The sequence below is a fragment of the Lytechinus pictus genome, unplaced genomic scaffold (genome assembly GCF_037042905.1).
Source record: "Lytechinus pictus isolate F3 Inbred unplaced genomic scaffold, Lp3.0 scaffold_19, whole genome shotgun sequence".
In the NCBI taxonomy this organism is placed as follows: domain Eukaryota; kingdom Metazoa; phylum Echinodermata; class Echinoidea; order Temnopleuroida; family Toxopneustidae; genus Lytechinus; species Lytechinus pictus.
The window spans coordinates 6,420,169-6,433,538 of NW_026974140.1; the positions used below are offsets into that span (position 1 = coordinate 6,420,169).

The window sequence follows — 13,370 nt, forward strand, 5'->3', positions numbered from 1 at the left end:
GGATTTCAAAAGAATGAAATTGATGAATATATTATGATCACCATTAATATAGGTCTGTCATTTTCGGGAATTCCCCTCGACCCGTTTAGTTACGAACGTTGGTGTAGGCCTAATCATATGAGGTAACAAAAACCAACCGTGCTTCATCTAACAGGGTCTTAATTGTTATGTGATAACTAAAAAAGTATAATTACTGGTTTTGAATAGATTTACGAGAAAGCAGCAGTGGGTTCCCGCTGAGTTTTGGCTCAAACGGGATTTGACATATAAGTGGAGCCAGGCGAGCCGCGGCATTCGACACCAGCCTCAGTCCACTTTCGACGTATGTCGTATCACCATCGTGCGAGGGAGAATTGCAATTAAAAGTCAACTGAAGTCCATCCCAACAAAAAGTTTACTTGAATAAAGAGAAAAATCAAATGAACATATCACCGAAAATTTCATCAAAATAGATGTAAAGTAATAAGGTTTGGACATTTTAAACATTCGCTTAATTTCACAAAACAGTAAGGAAAAAAAATGTTATATGATATCCCCATATACATCATTGTTGGTACGCAAATGAGGAAACCGATGACCTCATCCACTCTCTATTTAATTTTTCCCCATTTTAATGTGAACCAAAGTTTTATTCCACCATGAACATGTAAAAATACCATTGTTTTAACATTTTGTAGTTCAGTCAAAAGGGTCCTTACTGTCAAATCTGTAGAAAATGAAATATTGCACAATTCAAACAATATGAAACAGGAGAAATAGCGAGTGATATCATCGACTCACTCGATTATTTTGTATAACACTGAGTGGTGCTTTTGGGCATTTTCACGGTAACTGACGTTACTTTTACACACTTTTCATTGTGTGTATGATTATCTCTAAAACAACAAAATGATGTGAGTTTGCTTAAATGCATACTCCCCTCATTTGTTGTGTTAGAGATAATCATACACACAATGAAATGTGTGTAAAATTGTGCCGTGTAACGTCAGTTACCGTGAAAATGCCCATATACTTTGAGCGAAATTCATAACTTTCTTTAGGCATCCGATTTTTGATGAATTTTTCAGTTTTATGCTTGATTTTTCTCTATTGATCCAAATCAACTAGGAAAGAAAGTCTATGGCTCTCCATGGATGTGATATGACATGCATTGATCTCTAAAATTTCCTTTAAAACCATAACTTTTATCCTGGCAAATAGCAGAAAGTCATTTCATAAACATTACTTGCCCAAACTTGGTGGAATGCATAAAGAGAAATAGTAATGTTGCCCGGCTTACACTCGAGTTGCTTCCTCTCTACATGCGCCCTGTCGCCTTCACTCAATGTGCTTCCTCTGTCCGCCCCTCTCCCACCCCCCTCTCTCTCTCTCTCTCTTGGTCTTCCCCTCTTTTTCTTACATTCACCAAGGAAACTATAGCTCCCAGTTTCTTATCCTTCAAAACGAAGAAAAAATTAATTTTGTCTAGTTGTCGGATCTGACATTTTTTTCAGACGACAAAAATGACGCCGCCAGCACCCCATCCAATCTCCTCCTCACTCAAATCTGTCATTTTTGAGGAGTTGTTCATAACAAATCGTCCTTAAGACTTCTATGAACAATAATTTGATTTTAAGGTCTTATTGGAAGTGAAAAAAAAAAACAATTGATTAATATTATACACCACATGAAAGCTTGAGTGAGCTATTCAATGAAACTAATTAGAAAGGGTTAATTGCGCTTTTTGTTGGTCTGAATTTTACAGCGTCAAAATGAGGAAAATACGTGTGTTTGCGTTCATACATGGAGAACATTTTTATTTTCACTTTTAATTGCATTTTACACATCTAACACATCCCTTTTGTACAGTAAAGTAACATTAAATATATTTAGTTATATACAGTGCTGATCTAATTTTTTGTAATTTGTTTGTCTACCTCTTCTTTTGACATGACTGCTATGTCGGGTAAATTCGTTTCTGACAATCTGCATTGTAAAAACGCTGTTTAAAATTTAAGCACGGTGTATAAGCCCGTCACTCTAACAGCTATTGTTTAAATAACTGTTTAAACTTTTAAACAACTGTTTAAACATTTAAACAAGTTAAGTTGTTTTAAAAGTTTAAACAATTACAAAAAAGTTTAAACAACTTGTTGTTAGAGTGACAGGGTTAAACAACGTGCTATTTTTTTTTTACTTTTTACTGTATGCATGTGGCTACAGATAAGAGCTGCGGGAATTAGTACACAGCAACTTAATGACCCCCAACATTGTCAAAACATGTACCTTTCATTAATTTCAGCAGAAAATTTAACAATCATTTTATGAACGGACACGTGAACCCTCCTTCCACTTCCACAATAAGAGAAGAAACTTAGAAATCATCATCTTTTTTTTCACGAAGAAATTGCACTGCATAAGCAACGCTACTCCCGAATTTAACTGTTAGTATCATCGATATGCCATGAAAGAGAGACATACATGGCTTTAAGGAACAAAATGTTAAGACTCGTTAGGAAAAAATATATTTTCTAGATGATATTATTTAAGGTTACATTTTTTAAAGGAGAAAAACGTGAAATTCGCAGAGTGAAAGTTGAAAAGAAATCGAACGAGCAAAAGGAAAAACTGTTTAAAAAATGACTGAGATCATGTTTTGTAATAAGATGGGTAGATTGTGATAAAGACAACTCTCCCATTTGGCGTATACTTATGTTCTAAATCATAATGATTCAATATCAATCCAGAGGGGTCGTAAATAGCAATAAGCCTAATATAAGATTTATTTTGAATATTCAACTCTTCCTTTGAGTTACATTCCCCTTTTACATCTCTCTTCGGTAGGGTATTGATACTTTATTCTATAAAGATTAATATTTTGATTCTGGACCCACAATTTTGAATCCAACCACATTTGGGCGAGCAAACCTGCGTAAATTATCATTATGATAAAAAAACGGAAAACAAAAATATAGGCTAGAAAGTAAACAAACTATGCAACCTGCATGTTTAATTAGACCATCAACTTTAGACACAATGCGTATATGGCCCCGTTGCATCAGTTTCCATTATGGCAACTTTGCCATCCAATGGTAACTTGTCTGGAATCATTGATTTTTTGTAATTGGTTATTGGTGATCAGCGTTACCATGGTAGTTATGATAGGATGGCAAAGTTACAATAAAAGTAATTTTTATGCAACGGGACCCAGGACCATTTTCAATCAGTGAGACCATGGACTAAATATGGTGAGACTCATACCGATTCAAATTATCGACGTTAAGCGGTTCAGGTGATGTTTTCACGAGAAAAGTATATATTATTTCCTCAACAGTGGATCGTTAAAAGTGAATACGGTTTCACGAAAGAGTTTCAACAGAGTGTGATAAGACACACGGGACACATGGTCAAGCTTGATAAGTATGGCTTATGAACAGCAACCGATACAAGTTCAGGCAAACACGCAGTGTGTCCTCTTCATTCCGACAATACTCCTTGAGGTTCATCAAATCTGAACACAGTACCTAGAGGCCGGCCATGTGGATTCAGTGCAATAGTCAAATCAAGGCAAGACAAGTCAGCAAATCATGCTACCATCCCTTCTGAAAGAGATGTATCCTTTTATCCCAGACGAGTTCGCATCAAGACACCTTCCTTCGAGCTCCCACACATAGGTAATATTTTCTTTTTGAGTCTAGACCAATGGCTTTTAAGAGAAGTCTCGATAGTGGATGTACGTGATAGCCAGAAAGGCTACCACTATTGTTGTGACTAATGTAATAATTCTGTCTGTTGTCGATTGTGGCTGTGGCTCGTGTGTGTGACCATTTTTAACAGACTTCTTGGTAGATTCTGCAAAAGAAGACAAGATCATCTTTGTCATAATTTATTGTGATTTTCTGGAATTCCTCTTTTTATCATTTTTCCCTTACAAGACATAAAAAGTTATTGTAGTGAGTGTGTATAATACGATTGGCTCCCTCATAATATATCATCCATTTTCATTACAAATTCATCTCACTTTCATTCAAAAGATAAATGTATTTACCGTACATTGTTCCTACAATTAGCCTAGAATACTTTGTAAACTATTGTTTATCAGCTCCATTGGTCATGTTGGTTTTTTTGTAAGTTGACGCCTTCTTATTAAATGTATCAATATTTAAGTCTGATTACTTTTTTCATTTAAACATGACTCCGAGTTTTACTTGATGATAATATAACGGGTTTATGAAATCGGCGAAATTATGACTTTTCGTGGCATTCGCATTGCATACTATTCTGATGTTTCTCTATCTCCAAAAAATATTACGTGAATGATAATCTATTTTATATTAACCTTCCTTGAGATCATCCGCCATCTTGGAATAACCGTTCTTTGTCAGGATCGTCTTCAGCTTTTTAACCGCCTTATCATCGCTCCCGTGGTCGTTTACCCATTCGTTGAGAAGATGGCGTGTTGCATCTACAAGATTCGATGACTTGCTGCCGATCAGGGTTAACGCCTGGTCGACGATATCCTTGTTGAGTTCAAGGGAGAGTCCAAGGGCTCGTATCGTGTCTTCTTTACCGGTGTCATTGACTTCGATCTGATTTGCGATGCGGAGAATAACGTCGGTGTTGAGGGATGCTGTTTCAGCCATGCCTACAGTCGAAAGGTTGGCCTATAGGAATGATGATGACAAGTTGTTCAGAGATTCACTTGCAAACTGATAAAAGAACAAGGTGATGAAGAGTTTTACCATTGACACTGCACCTTTACAAACACAATTATGTATGATTTAAAAATCAGAGGAAACGCAACATTCATATGTTTATGTTTATGTGACGAATATCAAATCTGTAACAATAAAACATTATCAGGTGAAAGTAGAGTCTACAACGTAGGCCTAGTAGCATTTCACTGAATGGAACCTTGGTTTCTATTGTAAATCTGAACTGTTCTGGAACTTGGTTTAATCATATAAAAACACATTGGACATAAGATTCCCCCCCCCAAAAAAAAAAAAATGTAAGAAATTAAGTGGGTAGTTGTTCTGTTTGAAAGAAAAATTAAGAAAAGAAACGAAACGAAGAAAAAAAAAGATAGAATTAAAGGAACATCGGGAGAGGCTGATTTAAGTTGTTAGGCATTCTTAGCAAATACATTTAACCTTTTCTTCACTTCACATAGTATTATGTAGGCCTATGTAGTGTTTTTCACTCAGTTTTAACTAATTTTTCTTTGGCTCTACCTTTCTTCCGTACAGCTTTAACGCGTTTATTACTTTATAGATTCCAATTTAGTTCATACTACTACTAAAGGTTATCGATCGAAATTTAAAAGAAAAAGTCCCATCAAATTTTTGGCCTTAACTTTGATGGAAGATGGTAGTAAGCATTATTTAGCTTTTTTATTGTCACTAAAAACATCAAGATGAGAAAGTTGAGAACGAAACAATATCCGGCTTAACAGTGGTGAGTGAAATCCTTTCCATTGCTTATATGCTACTTTATTATTTTTTTATTTATTTTAACGGAGTTGCTTGCAAAATACGTACATGTAGGCCTATAGTTGGTTTATTTGTATGTAAAGAACCAATGCAACGTATGCCTATTACGTTGACCAGTTTTTTTTATCATCCATGCTTTTAACCGAATATAGGCAAATACTATGTATTTTGTAATATGCATTTAGTTGTAAACACATTTGCTTGAATGGGAATTAACTGGACTGAACTGACCGAAATTTAGTGAACAGTATTGCATTTAATATCATGACGTCAAACACAAGCTCACCTCTTCTTAACCCTCCTCAGACAGGAATCTCACCGACTCTGTTTCCCGTCTTGCTGATCAGTGTTACTTATCGCTCAAGATCGGGATCAATATGACCACTTTGGTAAGAGCTGCAATTATCTTTGGTATCACTGATTTCTATAATTCGTACACCTCAATCATGATTAAAACGCCATTATTTTCTGTACACGTTGCACGCTGAATCAATCCTTCCCGAGGCTCGCTGTAAACAAGGTGTATTGTGCTTCACACACAAGCTGGGTATTCTGAATGAAGAAAATGAAGAATGACGGATGACTGAACCACTGATCTCTCCACTAACTGGATATGCGGGGAGGGTCCTATGTTTGAAGCCCGCGAGTTCTATTGTCCGCCATACCAGTTTCCCCAAAAGGAACGCGATCGCTCCACTAGCATGTGCATTGTGAGCGATATAGCTGTCTGCACACTGAAGCTCTCATTGCTTTTCATACAAAACTTCATATATTTAAGGTGCAAGAATTGGCAATTTTCTTGAAACCATGGTACTTTCCCAGTACATTTCAGAAACATAATTTTAAAGGGGTTGGTGTTTTTCTCACCTAAGGAAGAATGGATGAAATCCTTGACTTGTCTAGGGGTATTTTGGAGGTTCGATCTGTTTGCCAAATAACATCTTAGGGATAGGGCGAGGAGGCTAGGTTATGCAGGCTTATAACTCTGGGCTTGAAACCCCCTTTTATTTAAGTCCACCCCCCCCCAAAAAAAAATGAAACAAGCATATATAACACCGAAAAATTCATCGCTTAAGTCAAACTTTAAAATATCATAACTTTCATATTTTACTTCTGATTTTGATTAAATTTTCAGCATTATTGTTTTTTTTTTCTCTATTCAAATAATCTTTTCCATGAGGTGGACTCGCCCTTTAAGAGTGTCTCTCTCTCTCGATCTCCCTCCGTCACATCGATCGACCCTCTTCAATTATCCTCTCCCCAGTTTGTTCATATAGTATAGGCAGCGGAAGCGGGGAGAGGGGGTCCTGTCCCCCCTAAATTTTAGGTGGGGGGTCAGACCCCCCAAAATTTATGTTGATAACCTTTTTTGTTCTTTTTGCTTGTCAATTTGTTTCCTGCATCCCCCTAAATTAAGGTGGACCCCCTAAAATTGTTGTGGTCCGCCCTAAAATTCGGGTTGATAACCTTTTTTTTGCTTGTCAGATTATTTTTCTTGCATCACCCCCCTAAATTTTTGGTTGATAACCCCCCCCCCCCTTTTTTTTTTTTGCTCCACCGAGACATATTTTCTTTGAAGACATCTCAAAATAAGTTCTGTGAAATTTCTGAAATCTGTTAATCTGTCTCTGTCTCTGTCTTTTTTACGTACTTAAAAAAAAATAAGTTCTTGGAAAAAATAATTAGATCAATTGACAAAGAAATATCATAAATTCACATGCCACAAGTTACATTAGCCTCCTAAAGTCCTAGTCCTACCGTACATGTACCTCTAGCTTGTAAATTTTATTATCCTTTCCAAGGAAATTAACACAAATAAAAGATAAAATAATTTTCAGAATACCTTGTAGATCTAGTCCTTGACCGAAAAATCAGTCTATTTCGGTCAGGATCTGTGCTTCGCAAAAAATCAAAAAAATTTCAACTCCTCCGATCTTGTGATATTCTTCTGTCCAAACATGACTGATAAACTCATAAAACTTGGTGACAGTTATGAATATTAATAAATTGAATATTTATTTGAATCATGGTTTGAATTCATCACGCTTCCAGAGAAATCACAACAATCGATAACCCCCCTGGAGTTTTAAAGTTTTGGAAACTTGCTCTGGAAATTTAGAATTACCACACATGTATTTGAGCACATGGGACTACATAAAGTCTACAACTAAGCAGTTCACCAGCTTGTCTTATCTGTGAAAAGTAACCCCCTTTTCTCTGTTTCCACGGTCGTCTCGATTAGTGCAATCATACGCGGCACAGGACGGCATCTTTAACTTTGTATCAGGTATAAATTCACATTGAAAAGTGCTGTCATAAGAGTTGATCTGGTAAGTATAAATAAGAATTGACACTATTGCCGTGAACCAGACTCTACTTCGATTTTGGCTTTTTGGGGGGAACTATAGGCGTACGTGCGGAGGTACCAACTTCCGGTGCTTCAACACGGAATAGGCCAATCAGCGTTATTGTTCCCATCCAGATAGGGGAGAGATCAGTGGACTGAACCATCATAAAAAGGGACCTTTGTGCAATCATTCAATGTTTGAACAATCGTGTTAGCTTTTTTTTTTACACGATACGATGGTACTTGGGCCGTCTGATCACAATGACTCCATATTTTTCAAATTAACGGATATTTGAAATGAGATTTGTTCCATGTATTTAATGACTATATAAGTATACTGTCAAAGTACAATAAAGTCAAAATTTGCTTTCAATAAATAATAGAGCAAAGTGAGCAAAAACAGAGCGAGGGGTATTGGATGCAAGGTATCAATCTCTTCAGGAGAACCCACTCTTTCTTTTGAGACCAAAATATTCAACTTTTCTTAATTTGACCCTCAGTATAGGGCACATGTGATTAATTGATCCGCACGCAAAGCATGTCGGACAGGCGTAAGTAAAGATCATATGACTTTATTGATTAAAATAATTCATTAAAAATAGATAAAATGTTTGTATATCAAAATATAAATGATAGAAACAATGTTATGTTCATACTCATTCATAATTAGGGCCTTTGGGGAGGTAGACTGCATTTTTGTATTTCATTTTAATTATTACCCACAACGCAGTTCGGGTTTTTCTGGCGATGAACTGGCCGAAATTTATAGTTGTTGTTGTTGTTTTAGCTTATACGGCGCGTATCATTCATTAGTGAATATTTGCGCCAGAGTTATATTATGGTTAGTCTTATTTCAGGCCATTTAACTTTTGATTGAGCTGGGCAAGTACCCGATTAACATATCAAGTTTTAATGTACTGTTAATTGTGACTAATTTCAGTGAATTAAAGCAAAATCTATCGTGGGATTGATTTTGATGATTTTTTGATGAGCTATGATTTAACACGTGAGTGAATGGGGGTCTGTAATACTCATGTGAGCCCTATAGAGCGACTACACGTCTACACTGTCGTTGCTATGGCTGAGCGTCGTCTGCTAGAAATCAGTGGTGAGAAAGCTTCAAACAGTTTTATACAAAGTGATAGGTTATAATTAACAACAGTTGATAAGTATATAACTCGGCATTTAGTGTATTTATCGCTTACTATGCTGAAATGACGCTTTCAAATGCATATTCAATGCTTATTATCATTTATCATGCAGAAATGCGAGTTTCTATTGCCAATAGGAGATTTGGGCCCCGTCTTACAAAGAGTTACGATTGATCCAATCAATCTTAACTCTATGGAAATCCATCAGTGTCATAATTTTTTCTACTGGAAATTTGCAAAATGTCCTTTGCAAACAAAGGAAAACACACCAAATTGTCAAGAAATCAATGAATTTATGGATATACATTCATATCTAGAAATGTTTTTGAACAAACATGCATTTTATATGTTGACTTTGCTGGCTTTCCATACTTGCGATTGATCAATCGCAACTCTTTGTAAGACGGGCCCCAGATCTGGTTGATTTGAGAGTGTGAAATGAAATAAGTACGGATTTCAAAATGATAAATAACAACTAATTATCATCAAAGATTCCCATGTTCAATGTTTAGAGCACGCCGAGAAAGAAAGATGAACAAAACATTAAAATACATAAACTTGTCTCAGTCAGATGTTATACATCATAGATTGCACATACTTGAATAATATTCACTTCGTTGAAAGCTACAGGGGGCGGAGCTGAGTCGGGGTACATATCCCCATCCTCCTAGCTCATACGCAGGGCGGGGTTGATGGTGTGTATCTATAGCAACCCCCCCTTCCAACCTGTGAGTTATATTGAGGAAGAGATGCGTAATGAGCACAAGAAATGCTTACACTCTTTGTTTGTTATCAATTTTCTTTTATTTACTTTGTTTATTTTTATGCGAATACAAAGGTAATAAATCACTTCGAACAAAATTAAACATGTTAACAAGAAGCTGTAACTCCACACAATATATATTTTAGCCCATTGATGGACATCAAACAGGTAGAACTTGTAGCTGCAATACCATAGGAAGCGCACAAAACATGTGAATGGAACATTAAAATGAGGGGCGTGGATGCAAGGTATCAATCTCTTCAGGAGAACCCACTCTTTCTTTTGAGACCAAAATATTCACCTTTTTTTAATTTGACCCTCAGTATAGGGCACATGAGAGTAATTAATCCGCATGCAAAGCATGTCGAACACGCGTAAGTAAAGATCACATGACCAGCGGCGTAACAGGGGTCGGTGGCCAGGGGGGGCAAGAGCCAAAAATTTCCCGGTCATATCATGGAACAGGCAATGGCGTCATAAGGCAAAAATTTTGAGGGGGGCGATATGGCGTATCGGGCAAATATATATATATATATATATATATAAGCGAGCGAGCGAAGCGAGCGAGCAAATTTTTTTGACATTTTTATTGCAAAAATCCAATTTTGTGATAGATTTTGACATAATGTTAAAAAGATGATATCATATTTCACCCTCCTCTCTTTCCTTTTTTCTCTTTTTTTTGTACGCCACGGTGAACAGGATTTTTGTTATGATTGTGAGCATCAGGGCGAAGCTCTATATGCTCGAGGGGGCCGAGTATGGCGCTTCTGGCAAGAAATAGCTTAATATAGGTCCCGAGCGAGCGAGATAAAAAAAAATCACCTTTTCATGAGAATCTAACATGAAGATAGATTTTAACGTGATATTCAGAAAAATATAATACACTTTCCTTTCTTTCCTCTTTTTTTTGTTTGGTTGTAGAACTTTTGGGGGCCATGGTCCAACTCATCCATATAACAGTGCTATATGGGTGGGGTCCAGGGCAGAGCCCCGGAACCTCTTTATATCAAAGCCATTTTAAACCTTACAGATGGCCACTTATTTTAATCAAATTGCGTGTATATTTATATTAATTCAATGCAGTTGTGTATCGTAATCATCCAAATATTGTGAGGGGCACACCATAGCAAATGTGGGGAAATTTGTAAAAAGTCGCCAGCGAGCGAAGCGAGCCAGAAAAAAATGGCCTGTTAAAATGAAATTCTAATTATATGATAGATTTTTACATCATTATAGCAAATATCATGTCATATATTTTTTTTCATTCATCTCATTTCGCTGCCTCCTTTATTTTCTTTTATTTCCCCTTGGCTGTGGAACCACCCCCGGTACGCCAGTGCTTCAACGTAAAGCTTAATGCAGGAAGGGTCCATATAGGGGCCCGTTATATAGAACCCATTAAAGGTTACAGATGAAGAGCCCCCACTGCACGGGGTCTTGACTCTTGGACAGAGCCTTTGGAGATTTAGCAAGTTTATGATAGACTTTCATACGACATTATGCTATATACCATCCATTTTTCTTCCCGCTCGTTATCTCAATCCTCGGCAGCCCGATAATGTACGTTATCTTGTCCCTATTCTTTATTTTCCAATTTAGATTTTGGCTAATTCCATTTTGCCTTTATTTCCCGCTTTTGTTTGCCTTTTTGTCATCTTTAATTTATTTCCCTGTCTTACTAATCATGCTAATGTATTATATCGGGGCGAATTGTTCTTTCTCACTTGTTCTTTTTCCTTCCTTTTCCCGTTATCTTTCCGTTTTCCCTTTTTTATGTTTTTTCTTAGTTTTCTTTTCCCTTTTCCTTTCCCCTTCCCTTTCCCCTTTTTTCTTTTCTTTCCTTTCCCTTTCCCTTTCTTCCTCCCTTTTTTTTCGTTTTCCCATTTTTTTCCCCGGTGAGCTCCGCCAGGGGGGGCAGCTTGCCCCCCCCGCCTGTTACGCCACTGCACATGACTTTAATGATTAAAATAATTCATTAAAAATAGACAAAATGTTTGTATATCAAAATATAAATGATAGAAACAATGTCATGTTCATACTCTTTCGTAATTAAGGCCATTGGGGAGGCTAGACTGCATTTTTGTATTTCATTTTAATTATTATTACCCACAATGCAGTTCGGGTTTTTCTGGCAATGAACTGTTTGTGTGTGTGTGTGTGTGTGTGTGTGTGTGTGTGTGAGGGTGCGTGTGTGTGTGTGTGGGAGGGTGTGTGTGTGTGTGTGGCAATGAACTGGCCGAAATTATGGTTAGTCTTATTTCAGGCCATTTAACTTTTGATTGAGCCACTGAACTGGAAATACGTATTTCCAGTTCAGTGGATTGAGCTGGGCAAGTACCCGATTAACATATCAAGTTTTAATGTACTGTTAATTGTGACTAATTTCAATGAATTAAAGCAAAATCTACATCGTGGGATTGATTTTTGATGATTTTTTGATGAGCTATGATTTCACACGTGAGTGAATGCGGGTCTGTAATACTCATGTGAGCCCTTGAAATTTTGCTGGCTCCTGCTGGCGCTGTTCACTAATCTGCTAATAGGCGACATTTGGCGTTGTTTTTGCTCGCTCAGCATTGGATTTTTCGACTTGTGACTTTTTTCGACTTTGATATCAAAGTGCACGAAAACGTTAGTATGGTTGGGTGAGCACTGGTTACTTTGTAAACGATATGAAATTTAAGTCGACGGGGAAAAGCCGTCCAGTTTAAGTCATGGTAAGATGATATGAAAAATAATGAAAGATTGACTCCTTGATAGGTCCATGTTCACACCGTAAATCATTGTTAGGGTTAGCATGACTTACTCAAAATACAAAATTTGCAACAATATTACACTTTGTCAATTTCAGTGGGAAAAATATGTATTTATAATCATTGGTTGGGATATTGGAGCACTTAAAATTTGAATCTTCTTGTTGTGTTTTACTGGCCTAAGCTACTTCTCTTAATTACGCACCAATTTGGGGGTAATTCATGATAGATAAACTGAATTATTAATTCAATTATCATGTGATTGTTTATATGATTTAAAACTGTCATATTTTTGTGCCCTCAAAAAGTAGCATAGGCAAAACAATGCCAGAGAGCGATAAGACATGTAACAGATCAATGCAGACATATTTGAAGTGCTATTTAGACGTTTTTGTGAAATATTCACAACAATCAATGCCAATGTTACTGTAATGTATTGTGTATAGGCTTATATTTGATTATATATGTTTGTAATTGGGATTCATTGACTTTGCAATTTGTGTCATTTTGATAGGGCGCATATGAGACGGCCTATATGCCCTAGACCCCCTTTTTCGATCCAATCACTAAATAACGACTCATTACGGCTTCAATTTTCAACGTACATGATCATTTTATCACAATTTACAGATCGTCTATTAATAGCAGGGTTTTCTGTTTGCGAAAAATTTCCTCGAATTTTCTGCTTCTTTATTCAGCAAGAACAGTGATTTTAGCTAAACCAAATATCGTATTATCTGAATTAACATCCTGCGTCGTCGATAATATTCTTTTGGAATAATTTCTTTAAGCGTTGTCCCACAACCATTATTCCTAATCCTAATCCGAGTAAACAAATTATTAAAGGAGAATGAAACCCTTGAAACCAGCTGAATCCATATC

General features: G+C 36.6%; 1 protein-coding gene across 2 annotated transcripts; it reads right to left on the bottom strand.

The window, feature by feature from the left end:
• Positions 1 to 1,775: 1,775 nt before the first annotated feature.
• Positions 1,776 to 6,207, bottom strand: LOC129260970 (uncharacterized). 2 transcript variants are annotated; one of them, XM_054898989.2, is made up of 3 exons: positions 5,758 to 6,207; positions 4,319 to 4,688; positions 1,776 to 3,831 (listed from the first exon to the last, which is right to left on the bottom strand). In XM_054898989.2, the coding sequence occupies exons 2-3, from the start codon at positions 4,620 to 4,622 to the stop codon at positions 3,689 to 3,691; spliced, it is 447 nt and encodes a 148-aa protein (XP_054754964.2). In that variant the 5' UTR covers positions 4,623 to 4,688; positions 5,758 to 6,207; the 3' UTR covers positions 1,776 to 3,688. The 2 variants fall into 2 exon arrangements, with proteins under 2 accessions (XP_054754964.2, XP_063970403.1); XM_064114333.1 differs by having other exon boundaries at positions 4,319 to 4,643; positions 5,758 to 6,113.
• Positions 6,208 to 13,370: the final 7,163 nt, after the last annotated feature.

What these genes read in the sequence shown, in the direction of transcription:
- LOC129260970 (XM_054898989.2), bottom strand. Translation starts at nt 4,622, where the DNA reads ATGGCTGAAACAGCATCCCTCAACACCGACGTTATTCTCCGCATCGCA. An exon ending in GGCGGATGATCTCAAGGAAG is followed by an intron (nt 3,832 to 4,318) that starts GTTAATATAAAA and finishes CTTCTTTTGCAG; the next exon opens with AATCTACCAAGAAGTCTGTT.